Source organism: Aedes albopictus, chromosome 1, assembly GCF_035046485.1.
Source record: "Aedes albopictus strain Foshan chromosome 1, AalbF5, whole genome shotgun sequence".
NCBI classification, from domain to species: Eukaryota; Metazoa; Arthropoda; class Insecta; order Diptera; family Culicidae; genus Aedes; species Aedes albopictus.
The window spans coordinates 72,579,167-72,604,919 of record NC_085136.1 but is presented as its reverse complement, the minus strand read 5'-3'; the positions used below and the strand labels follow the sequence as shown (position 1 = coordinate 72,604,919).

Here is a 25,753-nt window from a genome sequence, read left to right as displayed (position 1 = left end):
GCCGGTGGAACTCCTGGAGTAATTCCAGGATGAACTTCTGAAGCAATTCCCGGAGAAACTGCTGGAGCAATTCCTAAAGAAATTCCCGGAGGAACTCATGTAGAAATTCCTGAACTCCTGGAGAAATTAGCAAGGGAACTTCTGAAACAATTGTCGGAGGTATTTCTAGAGCAATTCCCAGAGGAACTTCATATATCCTGAAGCAATTTGCTGCAGTTCCTGGAGAAATTCCTGGAGGAGCTCCTGAAACTTACACTTGAACCAATAGTTTTCTCCGGATCTTCGTGAATTTAATTTATTCCAGAGGACGAATTCTTCCGCTTTCAGAACATCATTGACAAAACAGCTGCGATTTGAAATTTAAAACAAACACCGGTGGAGCTGAGCAGAATTTGGTCTAGTTTTGGCGTTTCAAATTTTTAGAACTGTTATAAATTTGGACCAAAAAATGGACCACCGCTAACGACCTAAGAAACTGTTACAGTGCCATTCAATAGATCTAAAACTAGTTTATGATACGCTCCTATCAAACACCGATAAGACTCATCATTGTGTTTGGAGATGGAGGTCGTTCTCAGATACTAATCTATGGAAACATTTCTGGCACGACTAGTTCTGGATGTAGGTGTTTGATGTTTGATGATGGAGCACTAACTGCCAATTACAGGAAGCTAGAATTGCAAAGACTGAGCGACTAATTTCAGACTCTCGAAAGAAGTTGTCCTCCAAACAATGCATCATTTCCACGATTCGGTAGCGATTGGTATTCAACTTCGAAAAATATTCAACAGGCAATAAAACCACAATAAAGCAACCATCCCATTCATCGCGTTAGGAGACGGTGAATCACCGACCGATCCGCACCCGGTGTTTTCAACGTCAACCCCTCTTCAATCCGAATGTCTTCTTCATCCTCGTAGACACCTCAATAAAGTAAACATCCGACATAAATGCATACGCGATTGTGTAGGTGGTGTTTCGTTTCGAGTGCTCCGCTGTCATTAAGGACAAACGTCTTGAGATCCCGCTTCAACAGTGCATCAAAGCTTCAGACGCACAAATCTCAAGAAGCAAGCTTCAAACAATAGTGCATTTTATTATTCTGTTCTTGCTCACTTGTAATAAGCTTAAAATAAGGAGCTCAGGTGCGCAGGTTTTGTTTACGAAGAGATTTGTGCGCTCGAAATCGTGAGTAGGTGCCAAAGTCGGCCATTGTGGCGGCCATTTTGGGATTCTAACAAGTCTGTCCTTAAATCTGAAATGAATTTCGCCCGGCTTCTCGTTTTGGCTGCCGTAGGTACCTACCGCCCAAAGCCGGACACGACTAGCGAAGACCGGCGTCGCGTTGTCACCGACAGCGACAACGACAGACAGACAGCTAGATTTCGGGCAAAGAAGCAGAGCAAACAGGTGATTAACGTGCCGTACCGTCAGAATGTAGAAGAGAGTGTGCCTTCACTGTTTGTCTTCTTCAAGTTCAATTCTTACTCACAAGCAAGTAATAAACCGGCTGTTTGTGGGATTTTTCGCAAAACCGGAATGTAAGAGGAGGAAGAACCCATCGGAATTAAGTTCACCTCAAGTGCCGCCGCCGGTTGACCTTTCGATGATGTAGTACATTCGGGACTTGGTATTTGAAATGATTAGATGTGTTTACAACTCGTTATTTCCGAGTATGTACTAACAAAGAAATGATAGATCCTCCAGGATTTACCCTTTCTACAGGAAAAGAGTTACCAATAATGCTTTGAGTTAACTTACTACCTTAAGTACATTCTACACATGAATGATCTTACAAGATATTACAGACTTCGTTTGGGCGAGTTCATGTGGCAGCTAGTGAAGAGAGAAGGATTGTAGTGGCATAGGTTCACTTTGGTTAGCCAATTGCCGCTTGTTCAGCTTTGAGCAGCATGGTTGCAGCTTTGATAAATGAACATATTGCAATACCTTTTCCGCAAATACAACAATCAATGTACTAACAAAATATCACCACAATGTTTGCAAAAGTGATTTGCACTTTGCGACAAACACACACACACACACACACCCATATCACTACTCAATTCGGATTTCGAAGACTTGTATGACGACTTTGATTCACACTGACTGACTGCTGCTGGTTGGACACGCTCGCGCTCATCTGCTCGGACCGTGCTGTTGTATATTTGTCAATTAGTTTCGATGATCAAATCACCGCAGACCGACCGCAATGACAATCCCATAAAACTTGACGATGATGACGATCACCGGATCGATAATGGGCTGCTGGAAAGCGCGACCAAGCGTGCTTATAATTTCACGGTTGGTAGGAAGTGTTACTTTTAGACTTCTCCACCCGAGCAGGAGAAAATAGCTGAAGAATAACTAACTCAGGTATGGAAAACCGAATACCTACAACCTGAATGAGTTATTAAGTAGCCCTGCATAAGAGGTAAAATACCTTAAATAATAACTGGTGTGTATTCTGTGCATAACCCGTGAATAGTGACATCAGATATGGCAATACCTAAATAATAATCGGAGATTTTTCCACACAAATAGCGATTTTTCCATAATTGAATAATACTTCAAGCAGTCCTCAACACCAAACCAATAACTCGTTGAGGTATTTCATCAATACATACAAAATATCAAAATAAGTTATTTTCAATACCTGGATAACCGACCAATGTAATCTTGGTATGATAACCAGTCCTGTTATTGGTCGTGACCATCCCATGACGATGAACAAGTAGGCCTTTTCATCGTCACAAAATGAAACGAGCACTCGCGCTCTTCGTCATGTCATTTCGCAATAATCAAGCGTTATGACGAAAACTTCCATATTGTTTTGAAATTAAAATTTTCCCGTGGTCCAAGCAAATTTAGGCTAGTCGTTGTATTTAATAGATAGAGAAGGCATGTATTCATGATTTAAAGGATTCAAACAATAACAAAATCCATCTATGTACTAGTAATTGCCTTGTTTACAACCATGTCACGCTCCGTCATTACCGAGAAATGAGCGAATATTGTTAGACTCTCTTGGTCATCGTCACCCGATTCGATGACATTGAGAGAGGCACTTCTGTAAAAATCACGTGACGACTCGTGTTGACATTGACGCTTTCCAAGCCTGATGATAACTGTTGCGGACCCCTCGACATGCAGTCGATGTAAGCTCCTGACTGATCGAGGTGACAGGTGTCAAGCTGTCAGGGGTGACGTATCATTTAAGAACTGTCATTGAAATGATTTGCAAAAATTAATTGAAGACTACAGAAGTTATAAAAAGTATTTTTTCTTTATTTTCATCTATTGAAATTGTATTACATTATTCTATATATTTTTAGATTCGCTAAATTGAATTATCATTAATATAGTGTTCTGTGTGTGGTGAATTATTTCGGACACTAAGTAGTAAGTACCTGTACATATGTTAAAAAGATTGTGAACTCAAACAGTAAAATATACAAATTACAGCTTTAGCGACACTCAGTAAAAAGCGAGTTGCTCAAAGGCATCCGAAAGGACAAATCACACCAACAGACAACTAAAGTACTTACGGATTCAGTGCAATACCATGAATCGAACATCGGCCGTACGGCAGACACGATCGCGGACACGGGCTGTAGCGGAAGATACACCCAACCTCCAAAATGATGAGCAACGAGAGAATGCATCCGTGAAGTCATCGGAGGGCAATTTCGAGGCATCCTTAATCGACGAAGAGCGTGCGGATGAACGGGAGTGCGGTGCTTGCGATCGTCCGAACAAGGCCGAGTGGTTCATGGTTCAGTGCGGGGACTGTGAAAAGTGGTACCACTTCTCCTGCGCCGGGGTGACACACAAAACAGTTCACTCCAAATCGTTCACTTGTGCGGTTTGCGAAACCCGAACATCGATTCCTCCTCCAACTTCGATGTCTGTTCGGACAAGTACGTCTAGTTCACGCAGAGCAAGACTGGCCCGTGAACTGCAACGCCTCGAGGAGGAACACGCACTGCAAGAAAGGATACAGCAAGCAACCCTGGAGAAGCTAGATCGCGAAAAGGAGTACATCGCTCGAAAATACCAGCTCCTCGAGCAGCGGGACGAAGCCGATACGTCGAGCTTCCGTAGTGATTCTTCCAGTCAGACTAGCAGAGTAAATGAATGGGTTCAACAACAAAACAGTGTCGTAGCCGTTACTAGTGCCGTCGTTCAGCAGGCTGCATGCGTGGAGAGCAGTCATGCAGGCACTGGGGCCTCAGTTTCCCGTAAAAACGTACAGATTACGTCCACTCCGTTGAAGATGGGATTCTGTTATACGAACCCGAAGGTTGCTGAAAGTCGGCCAGTTTCCAGCATCGGTGGTGTAGCTGACAGCGAATTAGAGAAAACGTTTGGTAGCATAACCATTGATGGTATCGAACGTCCTGTAGAATGCGAGGGCATCGTTCCGTTGGTAGATGTTCAACCGTTGGTGGATCTACTCGAATATTCCCCACCGAAGATCCCTGAGACAGGTGCTCTCCCAAAGAATCCGATGCCTTTGTACGAAAAGTGGCGTAGAGAGACCAACGATCTACGGAAGGAACACTACAGGAAGCAACAGCAACACGAAATCGAAATCGAGATTAGGCGCAAACGTGAATTGGACCTTGTTAGTAAGCTAAACCAGCTGAAGGACAGTCAAGAGGAACAATTCGAATTGCAGCGTCGGCGCGAAGCCGATCTATTTCGTCAACTGCAGCTTCGAGAAAAAGAGGAAAAAGAGATCGAGAAGCGGCAACGGAAAGCACTGGAAGAACGGGACGCTGAGTTACAACGCTTGCGGGAGATAGAGCGAGCATTCACCGAGATGCAGATGTCAGCTCGGCAGAAGCGGAGTAGTGCGTGTGATCCTAATGCGAACGCTATAGCAGAACATGTACAGGAGAAGGCCCACCATCCGGAAGCACGAACGTGGTCGCCAGGTTGTACCCAAGGTGAAGGTAAAAACATACCTCGTCAATCGAACATTCTGGTAAGTCCACCCCGTTCACCTGTCGTTTCATTGGAAGCAATAAACATCACCCCCTCATGCACCCCTCACCAACAAAATGGGCTGGATGAGCTTTCGATCATCACTCCAGCAGGTGGTCGATCTCAATATTCTATCCCCGTGAATCGATCAGTGGCAATGCTTACTCCTTGTGCCACCCCTATACATGAACCGCAAATGAATTTTCCCTTCTTTCCCCACCATGGCGTACCTCAGAATGAGCCTCGACAGCCCTTCGTTCAGGTAAGCCCCTCTGTCGCGAACTACGGTCCACAACAGTTCCAGTGTGGTCCAACGCCGCAGCAAGTGACCGCAAGGCAGGTGATTTCCAGAGAACTTCCATCGTTCAATGGGGATCCTATCGAATGGCCGATGTTTATTAGCAGCTATTCGCATTCAACGAGTGCATGCGGGTATACGGATTTCGAGAATCTACTCCGGCTTCAGCGGTGCCTCAAAGGTGCGGCCAAAGATGCAGTCAGCAGCCTTCTTTTGCATCCATCATCAGTTCCTCTGGTCATTTCTACATTACAAACTTTGTATGGTCGGCCCGAGCAAATCGTCAGCAACATGGTTACAAAGGTACGAAACACTCCTGCCCCAAAAGCGGATAGATTAGATACGTGGGTCACATTTGGGTTGATGGTGCAGAACTTGTGCGGACATCTCAAAGCGGTAGGGCTGGAAAATCACCTGTCCAATCCTATCCTGTTGCAAGAACTAGTGGAAAAGCTACCACCTACTGTGAAGTTCAACTGGGCACTCTACCAACAAAGTTTGCCCATTGTGGATCTCAGCAGTTTCGGAAGCTACATGGAGAAGATCGCCACTGCCACAAGCAGTGTGGCAACGCCCTTGATCAGTCAACCGAAAACAAACAAGGAGGATCGACCCAGGGGAAAGGATAAGGCGTTTGTTAATGCCCATGCGGCGTTGGCCCAATACGACGAAGATCCAGAAACATCGGTCGACGAACATCAGCAGATGCACATCGCAGCGAAGAAAACCGAAACAGTATCAGCATGTTCATCTTGCGGCGAAGAAAGTCATCGGGCTTCGAACTGTCCGACATTCAAAAAACTTTGTATTGATGCTCGTTGGAAAGAAGTGAAAGAGAAGCAGCTTTGCAGTCGGTGCTTGACGTCACACAGTCGCTGGCCATGTCGCGGAGAAGTATGCGGAGTGAATGGTTGCCAAAGACGCCATCATCGATTGCTTCATCCCGATCTTCCTAGGGAGGAGAAAAAGATCGCGGAAACGAAGAACGCCACCATTACAGTTCATCGTAAGCAGACATCGTCAACGCTCTTTCGCGTGTTACCCGTGACACTCTACGGAAGTAAAGGCCAGGTTGACACGTTCGCTTTTCTAGACGACGGGTCGTCAGTTACCATGATAGATCAGTCGACTGCAGAAGCGCTTGGTCTGGAAGGAAATGCCGAAACCTTGTGCATTCACTGGACCGGTGGAATCCAGAAGAAACTGAGTGCCCAGCAGGTTGCGGTTGAAGTTTCAGCAGTCGACAGCGATAAGAAGTTCAAGGCATCTGAAGTATACGTAGTAGAATCTTTAGGCCTACCCGAACAAACAATCAATTTCCAGGAAATGGAGCAGCGTTTTGCCTATCTTAAAGGATTACCAGTGAGAAGTTTCACGGCAGCTGTTCCTGGACTAATGATAGGGCTGAACAACATACACTTGCTGGCAACCCTGAAGCTGCGTGAAGGGCAGGTAGGCGAACCGATAGCAACAAAGACACGCATTGGATGGGCTGTATATGGAAGCATATGTGGGGGAGTCGATCAACTACCACACCGTCAAATGCACATCAATACGGGAACATCTGATGATGATCTGCACGCCTACGTTCAAGAATTTTTCGCACTGGAAAGTTTGGGAATCTCTGTGGTACCAGCAGCAGAAGCGATAGAAGACCAACGGGCCCGACGGATTTTGCAGGAGACGACTAAGCGCACCGACAGCGGTAGGTTCCAAACCGGTTTGCTGTGGAAGAACGATTACATCCATTTTCCGGACAGCGAACCGATGGCTAAAAAGCGACTAGCTTGTCTTGAGAAGCGACTAAGTAAAGACCCAGACCTGTACAACACCGTTCGCCGACAGATAGCGGAGATGCAGGAGAAAGGCTATACACATAAAGCAACCAATGAAGAGTTAGCAGAGTTCGACCGTCGACGTTCGTGGTTCTTGCCACTAGGAGTGGTATTAAACCCTAAGAAACCAGGAAAGGTTAGGCTTATTTGGGACGCGGCAGCCAAGGTCGAAGGCGTCTCACTAAACACCGAGTTGTTGAGCGGTCCGGATCTACACGCGCCGTTATTGAGAGTGATGTTCGGATTCCGCGAAAGGCAGGTGGCTATATGCGCGGATATCATGGAGATGTTCCACCAAATACTCATTCAGAAGGAAGACCGCAGTGCACAACTATACAAGTGGAGGGATACACCGGATCTACCTATGGAAACCATGGTGATGGACGTCGCCATCTTCGGCGCAACATGTTCTCCAGTGCAATCGCAGTTCGTGAAAAACAAAAACGCCGAAGAACACGAAGAAACACATCCCCGAGCAGCCGACGCGATTAAAAAGAAGCACTATGTCGATGACTACCTCGATAGTCTCGATACACCTGAAGAAGCAGCGGAGTTGGCATTGGAAGTAGCAAAAGTTCACGCCGCAGGGGGTTTCTTCATCCGAAACTGGATCTCTAATGACCATTCCGTACTTGTGCGAATTGGGGAAACCAATCCAGCAGTAGTGAAAAGCTTCGTCGGAGAGGATCAAGCTGAACGTCTGTTGGGAATTGCCTGGTTACCGGACGCGGATGTTTTCACCTTCACGCTAAACTTTCGTCGCGATATTCGGATTCTCATCGAAGATGTTCTGGTGCCTTCCAAAAGAGAAATGCTGCGAGTAGTGATGAGCATCTACGATCCTCTCGGACTTGTTGCGGCGTTTGTCATCCACGGAAAGATTCTCATTCAAGATGTCTGGAGGGCTGGAATCGACTGGGATCAAAAGGTTCCGCAGGACGTGTTCAGCCGATGGAAGCTGTGGTTAGAAATATTGCTAAAGATGAGTGACGTTAGGATTCCCCGCTGCTACTTTCCGGGGTACGATCCGACAAGCTATCGATCACTGCAACTTCACATCTTTGTGGACGCGAGCGAACAAGCCTTTGCCGCTTGCGCGTATTTCCGTATAGTCGACAGAGAAAGAGTTCGTTGCTGTTTGGTGGCGTCGAAAACCAAGGTAGCACCGCTCAAACCGCTATCTATCCCTCGTCTAGAACTGATGGCAGCAGTGATAGGAGCGCGGTTGAAGCGATCGATCATCGAAAATCATTCCTTGGAGATTCAGCAGACTTTCCTTCATAGTGATGCCGGAACTGTCCTTTCCTGGATCCGAGCAGATCCCCGTCGTTACCGTCAGTTCGTGGCATTCCGCATCAGTGAGATTTTGAGCTTGTCAACGGTAGAAGAATGGCGGTGGGTTCCAACAAGACTTAACGTCGCTGACGAGGCCACGAAGTGGGGTAGAGGTCCATCATTCGAACCGGATAGCAGAATTATGGTAGGACCAATGTTTCTGTACGACGATCAACGAGAGTGGCCAAAGGACTGTCGATCCGAGGTGAACGAAATTGACGAGGAGCTCCGACCAGCTTACAATTTCAGCCACTTTCTCGCAAGGCCGTTGGTGAAGTTCGATAATTTTTCGAAATGGGAGCGACTGCTGCGGTGCGTCGCGTACGTACACCGATTTGCGGAGAATTTGAGGCGACGCTGTAAGAAGGAACCTGGAACAATAGGAGGACTCACATCATTTGAACTTCAGCGAGCGGAACGTACACTCTGGAAGCTTGTGCAGTCTGATGCCTATCCGGATGAAGTAGCAACGTTGAAGTACAATTCTCAAGCTGATAAGACAAAATCGAAGAGACTGGAAAAAAGAAGCCCACTTGCGAAACTGTCACCAATGATAGATGAAGACGGAATTCTTCGTATAGATGGTCGAACGGTTCACAGCGACTACGCAGCCTACGATGCGAAGTATCCCATTATTCTATCGAAGAAACACATCGTTACAACGTTGCTGATAGACTGGTACCATCGCAAATTTCGGCATGCCAACAACGAGACCGTGGTCAACGAAGTTCGCCAAAGATTCCACGTACCAAGTGTGAGGGTTCAAGTTCGAGCAGCCAGGAAGCGTTGCATGTGGTGTCAGGTGTACAAGGCCGTTCCTGCGCCTCCGAAAATGGGACCGTTGCCACAAGCTAGATTGACACCATTCAAACGACCCTTTACCTACTCCGGAGTTGATTACTTCGGGCCTTATTTCGTAAAAATTGGGCGATCTACGGCGAAAAGATGGGTCGCTTTGTTTACATGCTTGGTAACCCGGGCTATTCATCTGGAAGTAGTAAGCAGCTTGTCAACAGATTCGTGCAAGAAGGCAATACGTAGATTCATCGCGCGCAGAGGGGCTCCAGTGGAATTCTACTCGGATCGTGGAACAAACTTTATTGGCGCTAGCCGCGAATTGATGGACGAGATTAAGCGAATCGACGTTGAACTCAGCAGCACCTTTACGAATCAGCAGACGCAGTGGAAGTTCAACCCACCGGCCGCCCCACACATGGGGGGATGTTGGGAAAGAATGGTCCGGTCGGTTAAAGTCGCTTTGGGTGTGCTGCCGTATGAACGTAAACTCGATGAGGAGTCGTTGACAACGTTTCTTGCCGAAGCCGAGCACATGATAAACTCGCGTCCTCTAACGTTTGTGCCAATCGAGAGCGAGGATGACGAATCACTGACGCCGAACCACTTCCTGATGCTAAACTCCAGTGGGGTCAAACAACCGGAAAAGACACCAGTGGACGTGGGCATGGCATTAAAGGGAAGCTGGAACCAAATACAGCACACTTTGGATAACTTCTGGCGACGGTGGTTGAAGGAGTACCAGCCAACCATAACGCGGCGAACTAAATGGTTCCACGATGTCCGTCATGTTAAGGAGGGTGACTTGGTGGTGATTGCGAATGAGGGGGTGAGAAATCGGTGGCTCAGGGGTCGTATAGTGAAGACATATCCGGGACGAGACAGTATACCACGGCGTGCAGATGTGCGAACTTCAGATGGGTCAGTATTACGTAACCGGCCAGTAACCAAGTTGGCCTTACTGGAGATTGGAACCATGAGTGACGCCGAACCGGAAGTTCTGTCGACACGTGGGGGAGGATGTTGCGGACCCCTCGACATGCAGTCGATGTAAGCTCCTGACTGATCGAGGTGACAGGTGTCAAGCTGTCAGGGGTGACGTATCATTTAAGAACTGTCATTGAAATGATTTGCAAAAATTAATTGAAGACTACAGAAGTTATAAAAAGTATTTTTTCTTTATTTTCATCTATTGAAATTGTATTACATTATTCTATATATTTTTAGATTCGCTAAATTGAATTATCATTAATATAGTGTTCTGTGTGTGGTGAATTATTTCGGACACTAAGTAGTAAGTACCTGTACATATGTTAAAAAGATTGTGAACTCAAACAGTAAAATATACAAATTACAGCTTTAGCGACACTCAGTAAAAAGCGAGTTGCTCAAAGGCATCCGAAAGGACAAATCACACCAACAATAACTGACTTTGGTATGCTCCAGTTATGTAGCAGTTATTCATTCCTGCTCGGGCAGTGCTACATATTTGGGAAAAGTGTTACGATGAAATGTTAGCACTTCCTGAAAGTGTTGTCGAGAGCACAACTGGGTGATCAATCGACTGATCGAAATTTTATATTGTACATATAGCCACGTATGAAGCCACAAACGCAATCAGAAATCTGCAGTTATGACACATAGCACAGAATTGTGTTCGATGGCTGTGCCAAGTCATTCGAAAACTTCGTGGAGTATGGTATTGCTATTGGAACTGCTTCGGTGGAGCTCTTAGATGAATTCACGGTGGATATCCTGGTGGAAGTTGTAGAGGATTTCCTGTAGAACTCATTTGGAAATTTCAGATGGTAGTCCTAAAAAATAACGATATAACCCCTAGAGAAAGTTCCGTTGGAACTCCCAGACAGATTCCCAGTGAAACTTTTAGCGGAATTCCCGGTAGAAAGTCTGCGGCAGTTTGTAGTTGAACTTGTAAAGAAATTCCCGGTGAAAATTCTGAAGATGTTTTACAGAAATTCCTGCTGCAATTAATAAATCTTCGGTGGTATTCCTAGAGAAATTTCCGGTAGAATTTCTAGATGAATTTTCTGTGGAATTTCTAGAGTAACCCCTGCGGGAATTTACGGTAGTAATCCCGCACAAATTCTTGGTGGAACTCCTGGACAGGGTGTCTACTACCTGGAAAAACCTGGAAAACCGGGAATCCTCAGGGAATTTTATTTAACAGGGAAAAACCTGGAATACTCAGGAAATTTCTGGAGTACTCAGGGAAATTTTACTCCGATAAAAAAAACATTGGTTCGTATGAACCTGGTAGTAAAAATCCATATAGAAATTTCGCTACAAGGATTTTTTCCAGAAATTCCGTCAGAATTTCTTTCTGGAACTTCTTTAAAAATACCTCCTGGAATGTCTCCCAGGATTACTTATAATATTCCTTCCGCATTTTTGACGCTATTTTTCTTGGTATTTCTTTTTGATTTTTTCCGGAACGGGATACTCCCGATATCCTTCCAGGATTCCTGAATTCCAACCGATTTCTCCTGGAGTTTTTCACGGGGATGCTATTTCTTCACAGAGTTCCTCCAGTGTTTTGCTGAATGAAATCTTCGTAGGATTTCCACCAGAATTTATCCCGAATACTCTATAAGAATATCTGTCGGGATAAATCGTGGAATTTCTTTCGGCACTCCTCACGGAAATTTTACCCGATTCTTTCCGGTGTTCTTCTTGGGACTTCCCCAGAAGATCTTCACAGAATGTCTTTCAGAGTTGCTAAAGGAGTTATTCCTGGGGTTCCTACTAAAGTTCCTCCAAGGGTTTCTGACGGAGTTTTCACGAATTTAGTGCAAGAGTTCCTCAAAAGATTTCTTTTATTTGTTTCCTGTGATATCTTCAAACCATTGCTTTGGGCTTTCTTCGAGATGTTCTTCCTAGTCTCCTACAGGAATTTGTTAAAAGTTTTCGCGAGGTTTATTTTGAAGTTTTACCTGAGATTTTTCTCGGAGTGTCTCCTGGAACTTCTCTCAGAAGATTCCTTCCGATATTGGTCATGAGATGTCTCTCAGAGTTTTTCTTAATTTACCCTGGATTTTCCAGAGTGCCTTCTGGGATTTCCACAGGAGTTATTGCTGATATTTCTCATTGAATTCTTCTCTTGCATTCTTTCAGAGCCAGGCTGTTTCTTGTAGTTGAACCGAATTTCTTGCAGTGATTCACCTGAGAGTTTTTACAGATATTCTATGCATTATTCAACAATCTTCCCGGAATCTTTACCAGAAATTGTCCCGAGATTCTGGATACTCCTTTAGGGATTTTTCCCAAAGTAATTCCAGGGATTCTTCTACGGGTTTTCCTCAGAATGTCTCCTGAGATAACTTACGAAATACCTTATAGGAAATTCATGAAGAAATATTCGAGGGAATTCAAATAAAATCTTGCGAAAAACTCCGCAAAGTGTTGTTGAAAAAATCTCGACATGAACTTCAGGAAAAACCTGAGAAGAAATATTAAGGACATCCAAGGAGGAATTTTGAAAACCTCATGGATACCTGAAAGCAGCTGCGGACGAAGTTCCGCGAGGAAAACAAGAGGACTATCGGAGAACTATCGAAAAAGTTCAATAGTTTATGTATAGCTGTCCCGGAAAACCACTAAAACAGACATGGACACTGGCTTCAGCCGGCGGCTGTACCGATTGAACGAAACTTAACACGGAGTGGCTACGCATAAGACGTGAAAAATTTCATCGCTCGGAGCGGGAATCGAACCCTCATCCACCCGGACTCTAACCGCATGGCTACGAGGTTCAACCATTGACATTCTTGAAGAAACTTTAAATAGTTTCAAATCATCAAATCCTTCCCAACCAAGCTGAATATGATCAAGTTTCAGGCAATTTGGCCGGCATAAATCCCTCATGACGAAGAGAACAAACCTGCCGATGATACCCTAAGTCACCCTTTATATTTTTTTGAAAATTTTGGTTGTTTTATAATTTATTTAAGTTTATAATTCAAAACTTTCAAAACTTCATCTGGAAAAACCTGGAAAACTCAGGGAATTTTATTTTGAGTTATGAGTAGACACCCTGCTGGAGAAATTCCTTGTGGAACTCCTTTAATAATACCGGATGGATTTCTAATTCCTAAAGGAATATCTGGGGGAATTCCTTGAAGAATTATCGGTGAACTCCTAGAAACAATACCAGTAGAACTTCTAAAAGAATTCCCAATGGAATTCCTTCAGAATTGTTGGTGGTACTCTTACCTGCGGACGTTCGTGATGGAACTTTTAGAGGAATTCTCCGTCAAACTCTTACAAAAGTTCTTGGAAGAAATCCCGTTGGAACAGTAAAACTCCTAGAGGAATTCCCGGTGAAATTTCTGCAGAAATTCGTGTGGAGCTTCCAGAGAAACATCTCGGTGAAACTCTTGTGGAAGTAGACGATGGATTCTTTATAGTATTACATGAGAGAACTCCTGCAGGAACAGCGGTAGAAACTCCAAGAAGACTCCTGTGGTATCTCGTGATGTAACTTTTAGATTTAGAGGAATTTCCGGTTGAACTACACGATTTCACGTTCTACAAGAATTCCCGATGGAACTCCTAGAGGAATTCCTAACAGAACTGCTAGATGATTTCCCGGTGTTATCCTTAGAGAATATTCCCATGAAATACAAGAGGAATTGCAGTCGGAATTTCCGTTGGTACTCCTGGAGAAATTCTCGGTGAAACTCCTACGGGAGCTCATGATGGAACTTTGAAAAGGATTCCCAGTGGAATTTGTGGTGGAATTTCTGGCAGAATTTCCGGTGGATTTCATAAAGAAATTCTTTGAGGAATTTAAGATAAATGACCAATTAAACTTCTAGAGGAGTTTCCACTGGAACTCTAAGAAGAATTTCTGATGAAACTCCTACAAAAATTACCGAAAGAACTTCTAGAAGAATTCTTAGTGAAACTCCTATTCCTATTGGCAGTTCTCGGTAGATTTCCTAAAGGAATGTATGGTGAAATTTCTTCGGAAATTCCTGTTGAAACTTCTAGAAAAGCTTTCGATGGTACTTCTAGAAGAGTTTTCGATGGTACTTCTAAAGGTACTCCTGCGGGAGCTCGTGATGGAATTTTAGAGAATTCCTGATGGAACTCCAAGAGAAGCTCCCGAGAACTACTAGTCTAGAGGATATTTCCGTGAAACTCCATATGATTCTCAGTGGAACTATTAGAGGGACTTCGCGGAGAAACTCCCATATGAACTCCTGGTGAACTGTTGGCGGAATTTCAGTCGGAATTACTACAGAAATGCTCATTGATACAGTCGTAGAACAATGCTGGGTCACATTTAGAGAATATTTTCATGGAATATATGAAATTCTAAGTGCATCTCCAAGAGGAATTATAATCAGAATTGCTAGAGAAATTTTCGTTGGTACACCTGGAGAAATGCTCGGTGAAACTCCTACGGGAGTTCATGGTGGAACTTTGAAAAGAATTCCCGGTGGAACTCCTGCAGGAATTTGTGGTGGAACTTCTGGAAGAATTTTCGGTGGGATTCATAAAGAAATTCTCGGAGCAATTTCAAGATAAGTTACCATTCCAACTCCTAGAGGAGATTCCGGTGAAACTCCAAGAAAAATTGTTGGTGAAACTCCTAGAAAAGATCCCGATAGCACTTCTAGAAGAATTTCCAGAACTCCCAGTGTAATAACTACAGGAATTCCCTGTGAAACTCTTGTGAAATTTCTCGGTGGATTTACTATAGGAATTCATGTCGAAACTTCTAGCATTCGGAGGTACTCCTAGCACAGTTTTCGATGGTACTTCTAGAAAAACTCCTGCGGGAGTTCGTGATGGAACTTAAGAGAACTTTTAGGTTAAACTTTTAGAAACATTCTTGAAAGATTTCTCGATGGAACTCCTAGAAAAGTTCCTGGTGAAACCTCCAGAGGATATGAAATTCTCCGTGGAATTTCTAAAGAAATACATGTAGGACTTCGCGGAGTAACTTCTGGGGAAACTGCTGGCGGGATTTCAGTCGGAATTACTACAGAAATTCTCATTGATACAGTCATAGCAGCACAGTAATGGGTCACCCACAATAATGGATAAAATGTGTTTGAATAGCGTGGTGAACTGACTGACTTATAATTTCGACAGAGTGAGCCATATAAATGTGCAATTACTGGTCCTAAAGAAATTCTTGATGAAACTCCTATGGAAGTTCACGATGGAGTTTTGAAAAAAATCCTGGTGGAAATTCTTGAGAAATTCGCGGTGGAATATATACAAGAATTCGCCGTAGAACCCCAATAAGAATTCGTGGTGGAGCTTCTGGAGATATTTTCGCACTTCTGAAGATATTCGGCACTCCTGCAAGAATTTGCAGTGATACTCCTAGAGGAATTCCCGGTAGAACTTCTGCAGGAGTTCGTGGTGGATAAACAGGAAGAATTTTCATTGAATTTGCATAGAGACATTCTCGAGGGACCTTATAGAGAAACCACCATTGAAACTCCTTGAGAAGTTCTCTGCGGGAATTACCACAACAATTTCCTGTAGAACTCATGGAGGAATTTCTGGTAAAACTCATAGAAGAGCTCGTGGTGGAACTTCTGGTACCTTTGCCGGTGGATCTGCTAGTGATAATCGGTGGAGTTCCTAGGGAATATGCATGTGAAACACGTATAGGAATTTCTGGTAGAATATCGGCAAAAATATCGTAGGATTTCGAAGCGAAATTCTTGGTGAAGTTTCTTGAGAAATTCTTGGTGGAACTCCTACAAAAAGAATCACTGGAGCTCAGAGAAATTTACGGTGGTACTCCTACAGGTTCTGGTGGATCTGCCAGATAAATTTTCGATGGAACTCGTACAGGAATTCCCGGTGGAACTTCTAGAAAAATCCACAGTGGAACTCTAACAGAAATTCACGGCGGAATTCCTGTGGGAATTCCCATTGGAACTGTTGTTTTCCACAGATTTATTGTCCGTTTTCATTTTGAAATCTAAAGTTTTTTTTCCTGTATGTTAGAATTGTTATAGAAATACAGGTGCGTAATGCAGAATTTCTCCGGTGGTCACTCCGGTGACTACGAAGAACCAGTATGGCTATTTATTTATTTGTATCGTATCGTAAAAATAACCGGCATGAAAAGAAAAATTAATGATAGATCATATGGCGTCTGGTTTTGGTTCGAAAAGTCTACCCTAATAGAAAAATATGATACAACGTGCTTAACAACCCTTTCGGGCTATCATTTTGATCATACATGGAATGATACAATCATTCGCCAAATCGTCAGTGTATAATACATTTTTGTTAGGGTAAGAAATCGGGTTACGTACAAAAGGCTGAAACACGAAAGGCTGAAATAACAAAAGGCTGAATTACGAAAAGATGAATCACAAAAGGCTGAAAATGTCAAAAGGCTGAAATAACATAAGGCTGAAATAATTATTCGACTAGTTTTCAAACGGCGAACATAACAGACAAACAGACATAACACTCTAATTATTCATATCGTACACTGATATAATGATCTTTATGAAAATTTGCTAGTTGGCCGACCACTCAGCCCTGACACTTGCATTGGTTTTGCTTGAGTTTGACATTTGACACACACTACCGCTCATGGGTTGATGATTCATTGGACGAACATGCTTCCGTTACTATGTTCGAATAGAGGCGTCCCGTGACCATCAGACTGACCTGTTCTATAGATGACAATCGTACTAAATGGAAATACGTTTTAAGTTGTTTGATGCTAGTCTTGCTCAGATTGTTCATACCCTGGTTCATACTATCATTGATATTTTTTTTTGTTTCTTTTTTAATGTTGTAGAATATACCCTCTTCGAATGAGTGTAATCAGTTTCGTACCTTTGAATTCCGCCCTAATTGCTTATCCTTTGAAAGATACGCGTATTTCAAATACCACTAGTAATCTTCCTCAGTGTCAGTTATCCACTTATCCACGAAATAAGCAAATATGCAAAATTTCCATTTTCTGAAAATATCTTCGGGATCTTCATCTTAAATAAGGTAGGCGATGTGGATTACTTTTCATTTTTATGTAAACACCTTCTGAGTATACAAAGGTTTTAATTCATACATCATTCGAGCCATTATGAGAACATCTTCGAATAATCTTCTAAAGATTGGGTCAAATCTGATGTTAGATCTGCAATTTTTCTTCATATAAATAGAATTTGCTTTATGCGAATTTTTACAGAGATTTTAATAAAAACTATTTGCTTAGTTTTGTTCATATAGCCTCTTGTTGCGTGGATTATTTCACGACACAACTGCTAATTAATATCTGTTACATTCTATCATGTCCAAGCTCATTTTGTGCGGTAAATGTTCGAAAGTTTAGCCTCACATGGCCTAAAAGTTATAGTTTGGAAACCGTTGCCAACTAACTACATGTTCGCGTAGCTAGAGCGCATTTGACATCCAACCCAGCTCTACAGTCATTCGCGCAAGCTGGTTGTACATTGGAGGTGCCTCTGGCGTTCTAACTCTGCAAGTTGTTCCCAAGCTATGTAGAACGACAAACAGCGAAGCCACAGCTCATGTTTTAGCTTCGCTACACACATGTACATTTTTCATTCATACAGAAGATCTTCTCGTTTACATGTGTGATTTTGGCATTCATCGTCTCCGGCTCTGAAAAGCATGGTAACAACCATTTACACAAATTTGACGACCTTATTGGTAAGCAAAGCTCAAAAAGTATTTGAATATTATGAAAGAAATGTTCGATATATATATTTCCGTTGGCATATATTTGTTGCGAAAGGTTGCGAATATTGTTATTTCACAACAACAATTAAATACACAATTTTTGACATCATAAAACTTTAATATAGAATTGAAATTTTAATCGATTGTGCTTAGCGTGCGTGTACGTGTGAGAAAGCGGAGAGTGAAAAAAAAATGCTACGAGACGCCGACCACGCTACTGTGGCTGCTGCTGGTTCTCGACGAGTGGAGAACGTATGGGCGACAGAGTAGAGAGAAATGAATTTGAGTGAACACTGCCTTTCGGAGGTAAAAAAAGTAAATAAACTGTTGGTTTGGCAACAATGCTTGTCGTTCGCATGAATCGTGGAACTGGTGGAAGTATGGCTTCGAAGAATCAAGCAAGAGAGAGTTGCGCCGATCTGGCTCTCGCATGCTCTTGCTGCTTGGTTTATGCTGCTGGCTGGTGTGGTAAACTTCTAGATATAAGCATGCGTTGTATTCCGTTCTCCATAAACAGAGAACGATGCGACGTTTGCGTTTTGTGCACAAGCTGTAATCGGGTATGTGCGGTGCGGGTTTTAAATTTAGTTTATGCTTGTGGGGTAACAATTATTTTAATTGACCGAATTTTAATCTCAGCCTACCCGTTCCAAGAACAGGTCGAACATGCGGAGGAGGCGCCTCTGGTCGAAATCGGAAAGCGTTAGGACTGTTCTTCCGCGCTAAAGTATGCATTATTGATCGCCTACATAACTATGACAGTATTTCTCCAAAGAATAGCATATATTTAAAGAAGGAAAATCTCTGATTACATTGGTGGCAGCTGTAATGGCAACCAATCTTCATAACAGCATGTCTCGAAAGAATAGCTCATGCTTAAAGAAGGAAAATCTCTGATTGAAATACCATCAGACATTTTTTGTGTTAGTTGGTATGCATCATTAGCCTCTTCACTAAGCACATTCTATGACTAGGACTCATATATGTAGCCGCTCTGGTTAGTGAACGGGTAGTCATGCTGAGGGTTACGGGTTCGATTCTGCCTCGTGCTAGAAAATTTTTGTAATATAAAATTCCTTGACAACCGCGGGCATAAAGTATCTTCCTGCCTGTCACACGATATACAAATGCAAAGTGGTCATTGGCAGAGAAGGATCTCAATTAATAACTGTTGAAATGCGTATAGAAGCTGAAAGCAGGCTTTGTCTCAGTTGGGACGTTACGCCAGAAAAAAAGAAGTACTATAACCCATTTCCTGCATTTTTGCGATTTCAGCCTTTTGTGCATTCAGCCTTTTGAAATTCAGCCTTATGTTACTTCAGCCTTTCGTGTTCAGCCTTTTGTGCATTCAGCCTTTTGAAATTCAGCCTTATGTGCATCCCAAGAAATCATTGTCATTGTCGTTGCCTGATTGATTCCGGGATTCAGAAAAACTTAATTAGAAGGCACATAATGTTGGTAATTGACAAGTTTAAAGATGAATTTGTAAAAAAAAAATCGCGTTCTGGTTGGATTCGAACCCACGACGCCGTATTAGCTAGACCGGCGCTTTAACCAACTAAGCCACAAAACAGGCAATGATTCTGTGGAATAGAAAGCCAAACCTAACCCGAATCCACACCATGAACACTCCTTTTTTTCACAAACCATCTCTTATTCGGCTTAGATGCCAATCCTTGGGTAAAAAGACAGCTATTCTTCTTCTTCTTCTTTTATGGCTCTACGTTCGCACTGGGACTTGGCCTGCCTCTCTTCAACTTAGTGTTCTTTGAGCTTTTCCATAGTTATTAATTGAAGGGCTTTCTTTGCCTGCCATTGCATGAATTTGTATATTGCAAGCCCAGGGAGTCGAGAAAATTTTCCCGACCGGAACGGGAATCGAACGCGCCGTCTCTGGATTGGCGATCCAAAGCCTTAACCACTAGGATAACTGGAGACCCCTATTAAACCCCTATAAAAGACAGCTATTATAAAGGTCGTATCAGGTCACATGATCTAATCGAAAATTCCTTGTGATTTCCCGAAGAAAACATTCAGGAATACCAGCTGGAATTCTTGCGGCTCCTTATGTGTTCATTACATGAATTTCTCCAAGAATTCCTCCCGTAGATCCTCTTGGAATTTTCTAAGAATGCCTACTAGCGTGGCTCCAGTTTTTTCATGTTTTTTGCAAGAGTTCTTCTTGGAATTTTCCCAGGGATTTTATCAGGAAATCATCCAGGAATTCCTCCAGGGATGCCTAGTGGGGTTCTTCCAGAAATTCTTCCTGTGCTTTCTCCAGGTATTCCGCCAAAATTCTTCAAGGGTTTTCTCTTGAAGTGCTTAAGAAGTTCTTGCTTTAATTATTCTTGGATTTTTTAGTTGCATTCCTCAAACAATTCTTGCTAAAAAGAAAAAAATCAAAATAGAGATTCCTCCAGAAATTCCTTAAGAGATTGTCCTTCAGGAGTGTCTTTTGGAATTCTTCCAAGAATTTTTCGTAATATTCCTGCAGAAAATCCTCTTGAGATTCCTTTTGGAATTCCTGCTGGCCGGGGATATCTAGATATTCCCTTCAGAAATTCGTAGTGGGAATGATTAAGGAATTATTACTGGGATTGCCCAAAAAAATCCTTCTGGAAATTATATAGGGAAAATTATAGGGAAATTACCAGCGGGAAGTTATTGCGAAATCCGAGTAAGAATTCCTATAATACATTTCTGAAGGAATCCCAGCTGGAATGTAGAAATTCCTAGATAAATCACAAGATTCCTAGGATTTCTCCAAGGATTTATTCATGAATTTCTTCAGAAATTCCTTCTGGAATTCCTCCGGAAATTCCTACTGTAAACCCCTTTTGGATGTCTCCTATGGTTTGCCAGGAGAGCCTGTTAGTAGTCTTACAGAAATTCTTCTTGTGACTCCTCAATAGATTTCACCCATAATTTCAGCGATTCTTCTAAGGACTCCTCTCAAAGTTACTCCTGACATTCTTCCAGAAACTCCTCATGAAATAGTTCTAGTAATTCCTGCTGGGATCCCTCCAGTGTTTTCTTCAGGGATTCCTACAAGTATTCTTTAAGTAAAAGCTCTTGGGATCACGTCAAAAATACTTGTATGATTTTTTCCTGACTGGCAAAGTTACCACAAATATCAAAATTACACCATTGTTACAATTAACTGTAAGGACTTCCACTTGTTTGAAATTACCTTTTAATTGCGATTTTACTGTCTACCCCCGTTGAACGACAGTTCATGGGAAACCAACGTGCGAAAAACACACTGATGGCAACCCTTTTTTTTGCTGTTTTGTTTTGATTTTGCGTTCCGTTTCACTCCGTTCCATGAGCGTTTGAACCATTTTTAGTTTAAACGATGTGCAGACTAGAGGAGGTCAAATTAAAAAGTGTTCAGATTACATGAGGTCAAACCAATGGAGGTAGACGGTAATAAAAATATGTTTATCACACTTTCATCATGCATCCATGATCCCATTGTTGAACATTGGCATTACTTGAACTGTCTGAACAAGACTGCCAGATTTTTTTTTTACATTTCATGGGCGTTCTGTGGGTTTCGAGGGTTTTCATGAGCGTTACGGGAATGTTCCAGGGCTGTTCCAAGGGGCTTCGTATGGTTTCCAGGGTGCTCCTTCCAGGGGGTTTCAGGAGCGTTCCATGAGATTTTAGTCGTTTTCAAGATACATTTATTTCACCGGCGTTCGAGGAGGTTCCATGTGTTTTCCAGCGGCTTTTCAAGCGGTATTTTCAAGCGGTTTCAAGGATGTTCCAGGAGTTTCAGAGACCTTCGAGGGGATTCAGTTTGTTCCAGGGTTTCAGGGGTGTTACAGGGAGTTCCACGGGCGTTCCAGGAGATGTCAGGGGCGATGCAGAGTGTTTCGGGTGGCATTAAGAGATTCCAGAAGGTAACATGCGCGTTCCAAGGTTGGTCTAAGGTCTCAGTGGGTATCAGAGGCGTTCTTATGTTTTTCTGCGTTTTTCAGGGACTCAGGGGTGTTCCAAGAATTTCAGGCGTTTTCACTTTCAGGGGCGTCCGAAGATGTTTCAGGGGTGTACCAGTGGATTTGATGTGTTTTCAAGGTGGTTTCAAGGTGTTCCAGGAGGCATCAGGGGCGTTCCAGGGATGTTCTATGGGAATCAGCTCGTTCCAGAAGTGTTCCAGGGGCATTCCTGGGGATTTCATGGGCATTTCAGGTTTTTTTATGGTTACAGAAGTGTTTCAGTGGGTTGTAGAGCGCTTCGGAGATGTTCCAAGGGTTTCAAGGATTTTCATAAGGGCTCCAGGATCATTCCAGGGGTTGCAGGGGCGTTCCAGTGGGTTGCAGGGCATTTAAGGTGCATTACAGGGTGCTTCAGGTTGTTTTAGGAGACTCTGGGAGGATTCAGGTGCGTTTTATGACAGTTCTAGGGGTCTCAGTGTGTTTCAGGAACGTTTCATGGGTCTTCAAGGAGGTTTCAAGGGTTTCCGAGTGGATTTTAGGTATTTTCAAGCGATTTCAGGGGTGTCCCAGAAATCTCAGAGACGATCCAGGGGTTTCAGTTTGTTCCAGGAGTGTTCCTGAGACATTTTTGGGGATTTCAGGAGCGTTCCAGGGGTTTTCAAATGGTTTCAGGGGTGTTCCAGCGGGTTTCAGAGCGTTCTAGGGTTGCAGTGTGTTCTAGGAGTGTTCCAAGGAAGTATTAGGAGTGCCAGAGACTTTTCGGGTGATTCCATGGGCTTTCATAAAGGTTCCAGGGTCGTTCCAGTGGATTTCAGGAGTGTTACAGGGAGTTCCAGGAGCGTTCCGGGAGATTTCAGGGCGATGCAGGGTGTTTAAGGCGATTTTAGGAGATTTCAGGAGCTTACTTGAGCGTTCCAGGATTGTTCTAGGGCCTCAGCGGGTATCAGGGGCGTTCCTAGGTTTTTTTGCGTTGTTCAGTGTTTCAGGGGTGTTCCAGGGGATTTTAGGCGTTTTCACGGGGTTTTCAGGGGCATCCGAAAAGGTTTCAGGGGCGTTCCAGGGGATTTCATGTGTTTTCAAGAAGGTTTGGGGGTGTTCCAAGAGGCATCAAGGGCGTTTCAGGGACATTATTGGAAGATTTCATGGGCATTCCAGGTTTTTTAAGGGTTTCAGAAGTGTTTCAGTGGGTTGTAGAGCGCTCCAGAGATGTTCAAAGAGTTTCAAGGATTTTCAAAAGGGCTCCAGGATTGTTCCAGGGGTTGCGGGCGTTCTAGTGGATTTAAGGGAGTTTAGGGAAATTTAAGGGCTTTACAGGGTGTTTCAGGTGGTTTTAGGAGATTCTGGGAGGATTTAGGTGTGTTCTATGGCTGTTCTAGGGGTCTCAGAGGCGTTCTAGCGATTTTAAGGGTGTTCAAGGGGGTTTCAAAGGTGTTCTTTGGGTTTCAGAGGTGATCCAGGGAACCTTTCAGGGCATTCCAGGGGGTTTCAGCGATTTTTCAAAGACATTCAGTCTCAGGAGTGTCAAAAAAGTTCAGGATTGCTTTCAGAAGGGTTTCAGGGGATTTCAGGTGGTTTCAAGGGCGGTTCAGGGGTTTTACAGGCGTTCCAGTGGATTTCAGGGAGTGTCAGGGACGTAACAGGGGGATTTAGAGGGTTTCTAGTAGGGTTTCGTGCTTTTTTGGGTTATGTTTAGAGTTATTACAGTGGGCTTCAGGGGTTTTCAGATGATTTCAGGTGTGTTTCGAAACCCCTTCAAACCATTTAAATTAGTTTTCAAACGCCTTAACATCACTTGATCTCTCAAAAACTTCTTTGAACGCCCCCCAAAACCCTCTGAAATGTCTTGAAACGCTTAGGTACGCATTGATACCCCGCTGAAACACCCCGAAACCACCTGAAATCTCCTAATCTGTCCTGAACTTCTATTGTAATGGCTTGAAGCTTCTCTAAAATAGTCCTGAAATTTCTAGGAACCACTGGAACAACCCTGGATCCTCCTTGATAACGTCCAGCAATTTCCAGAAACGCTTTCCAATTTCCCCTGAAATTGAAATCACCAGAAACCATCTGAAAAGCCTCGCAACTCCTCTAAAACCTACTGAAACTTCCTAGAAAGTTTCACACTTTCGGGAGTATCCTCGAAACTTGTCTGAAACTCTAATGAAATCTGAAACTTTTAAATGAATGATACGAAGTTCAAGATTTTGTCTACGTTGACATGTAACCAAGGGTTAGAAGGGTCAGATACTACAGATCACAAATGTACACATACGTTAAATATTTGCTGACATTGGCAATGGCGGTTGGTTATATCGACTATGCGAACATGGGTAGTATTTCCAACATAGATCCTATTTATTTCAAATATAATGTAACGCTTGTTCCAATAAGTGTTGTACAGTCGGGACTTAACACGGTGCCACTAATACGTACACCATAATATCTGGATTATTTTACAGTTAATTGAGCTGGAATTTTGTGTCTGGTTAAAAAAAACTGAAATAAGATAATCATCCTTCAAAAATCAGTTGAATTTGTTGGCACGCAGTTGAAATACAGTGGACGTAATGTGGGTGGTACCGTTTTGTAGGAATCCCGACTGAAGTTGTGGTCAAAACAAAATGCGTTTTGAAACAACTTAAAATATGTTTGATTTTACTATAATTTTCAAAACAGACGAGTATTGACAAAGCCACATGCAAAACGCTGTCACTGCTAGGTGGATTCATATTCTTCAGAGGTTTTGTAAAACATCGACGATTCTTTGTTGGAAAACTTGTTTCCAAACCCTATTGAATCTTGTTTCAAGTCAGGAAGTTCGGAAAGTGTTCAATCATCAACCCGTCATTTTATCAATTTCATTAGAATCCACCTGAAACATTCCACCACGGCAAGTGTGTTCTTAGCCAAAGAAAGACGTAGCCACATATTCAAATTTGCTTTTCCCCCCAGATGTAGGAAAACAAAGGAGCAATTAAACTAATAAAACCGCGCACCGCTTAATCGAAACCGATAAAACTCAAATGAACGATGCGTTGTTGGTTCCGCCTGGAGAATGCTGTGTCGTTACGCGCGTTACTGTTGTGTGATTCCAGCTAAAGCTAGACTATTCATATATGCACTGAGAAGAGCACACACGACGACGCCGCCGATATCGGCGGCAGGCACGTTTTGCTTCGATTGCGCACCTCCTTCGTTTTTTTTTCATTCTGACAGCTGTAGGTACTTAGCCTCTCCTAGTAGTACATACTAACTGCGAACAAGCACACTTAATTAACGAAATCGACTTTGCGCGCACTCTGCCTCTGCCTGTTGCTGCACCACACTTGTTGTTTGTTTTCCGAAGACGAGTGTTGTTGAGGAAGCACCTTCCGTTGTGTTATTATCGACTGTGAGTTCATAGACTCAAGTATGTATCGACAGTATCGTTGTAATGAACCTGGCTCGGTATGGGACAGTTTCCGTCTGGAGGATTATTTGAGCGGCGGTTGAGGAGACATACTCACGCACGGGGACATCTACGGAGGAATCATTCATCCGACATACCTCTTACCACAGGAGCTTACTTGTGTGACCCCGTCCAAATCCACCCATATCGCCCATTCACCGACCTTCAATTGGTCAGCTGCAACACCACCAAATGGCTACGAGAGCCAAATTTCCATTTCTTCAATCGTTCCCGCCTGAATCGAACCCGAACTCCCGCTCGCCGCCGTCGCTACACCCCGCAATCATGCGTCCGTACCTGTGCCTGTACCTGTACCTGTTCTACCCGTGTTTGTATTGGAGTTACTCTGCTGCCAAAACCGTGTCCCCCCCAGAATACGAACACGATTGATTTAAATCCTGAA

General features: G+C 43.3%; 1 protein-coding gene across 8 annotated transcripts in view; it reads left to right on the top strand.

Annotated features, from left to right (window-relative positions):
- The window catches only part of LOC109432604 (stromal interaction molecule homolog), a 135,287-nt gene that overhangs the window by 36,529 nt on the left and 73,005 nt on the right, over positions 1 to 25,753 (top strand). The window contains exons 1-2 of one of the 8 annotated variants that reach the window (XR_009996064.1): positions 1,243 to 10,420; positions 10,480 to 25,748. The exons of 4 other annotated variants lie outside the window; for them this stretch is intronic. Coding sequence is in view for 2 of the 4 variants with exons in the window: in XM_029855126.2 (XP_029710986.2) it covers positions 3,566 to 10,306 (6,741 nt within the window). In the remaining 2 variants the exon portion in view is untranslated. Of the gene's footprint in view, positions 1 to 1,242; positions 25,749 to 25,753 lie in introns of those variants that run through there. 3 more of the 8 variants (XM_029855126.2, XR_009996063.1, XM_062844827.1) reach the window with 3 other exon arrangements.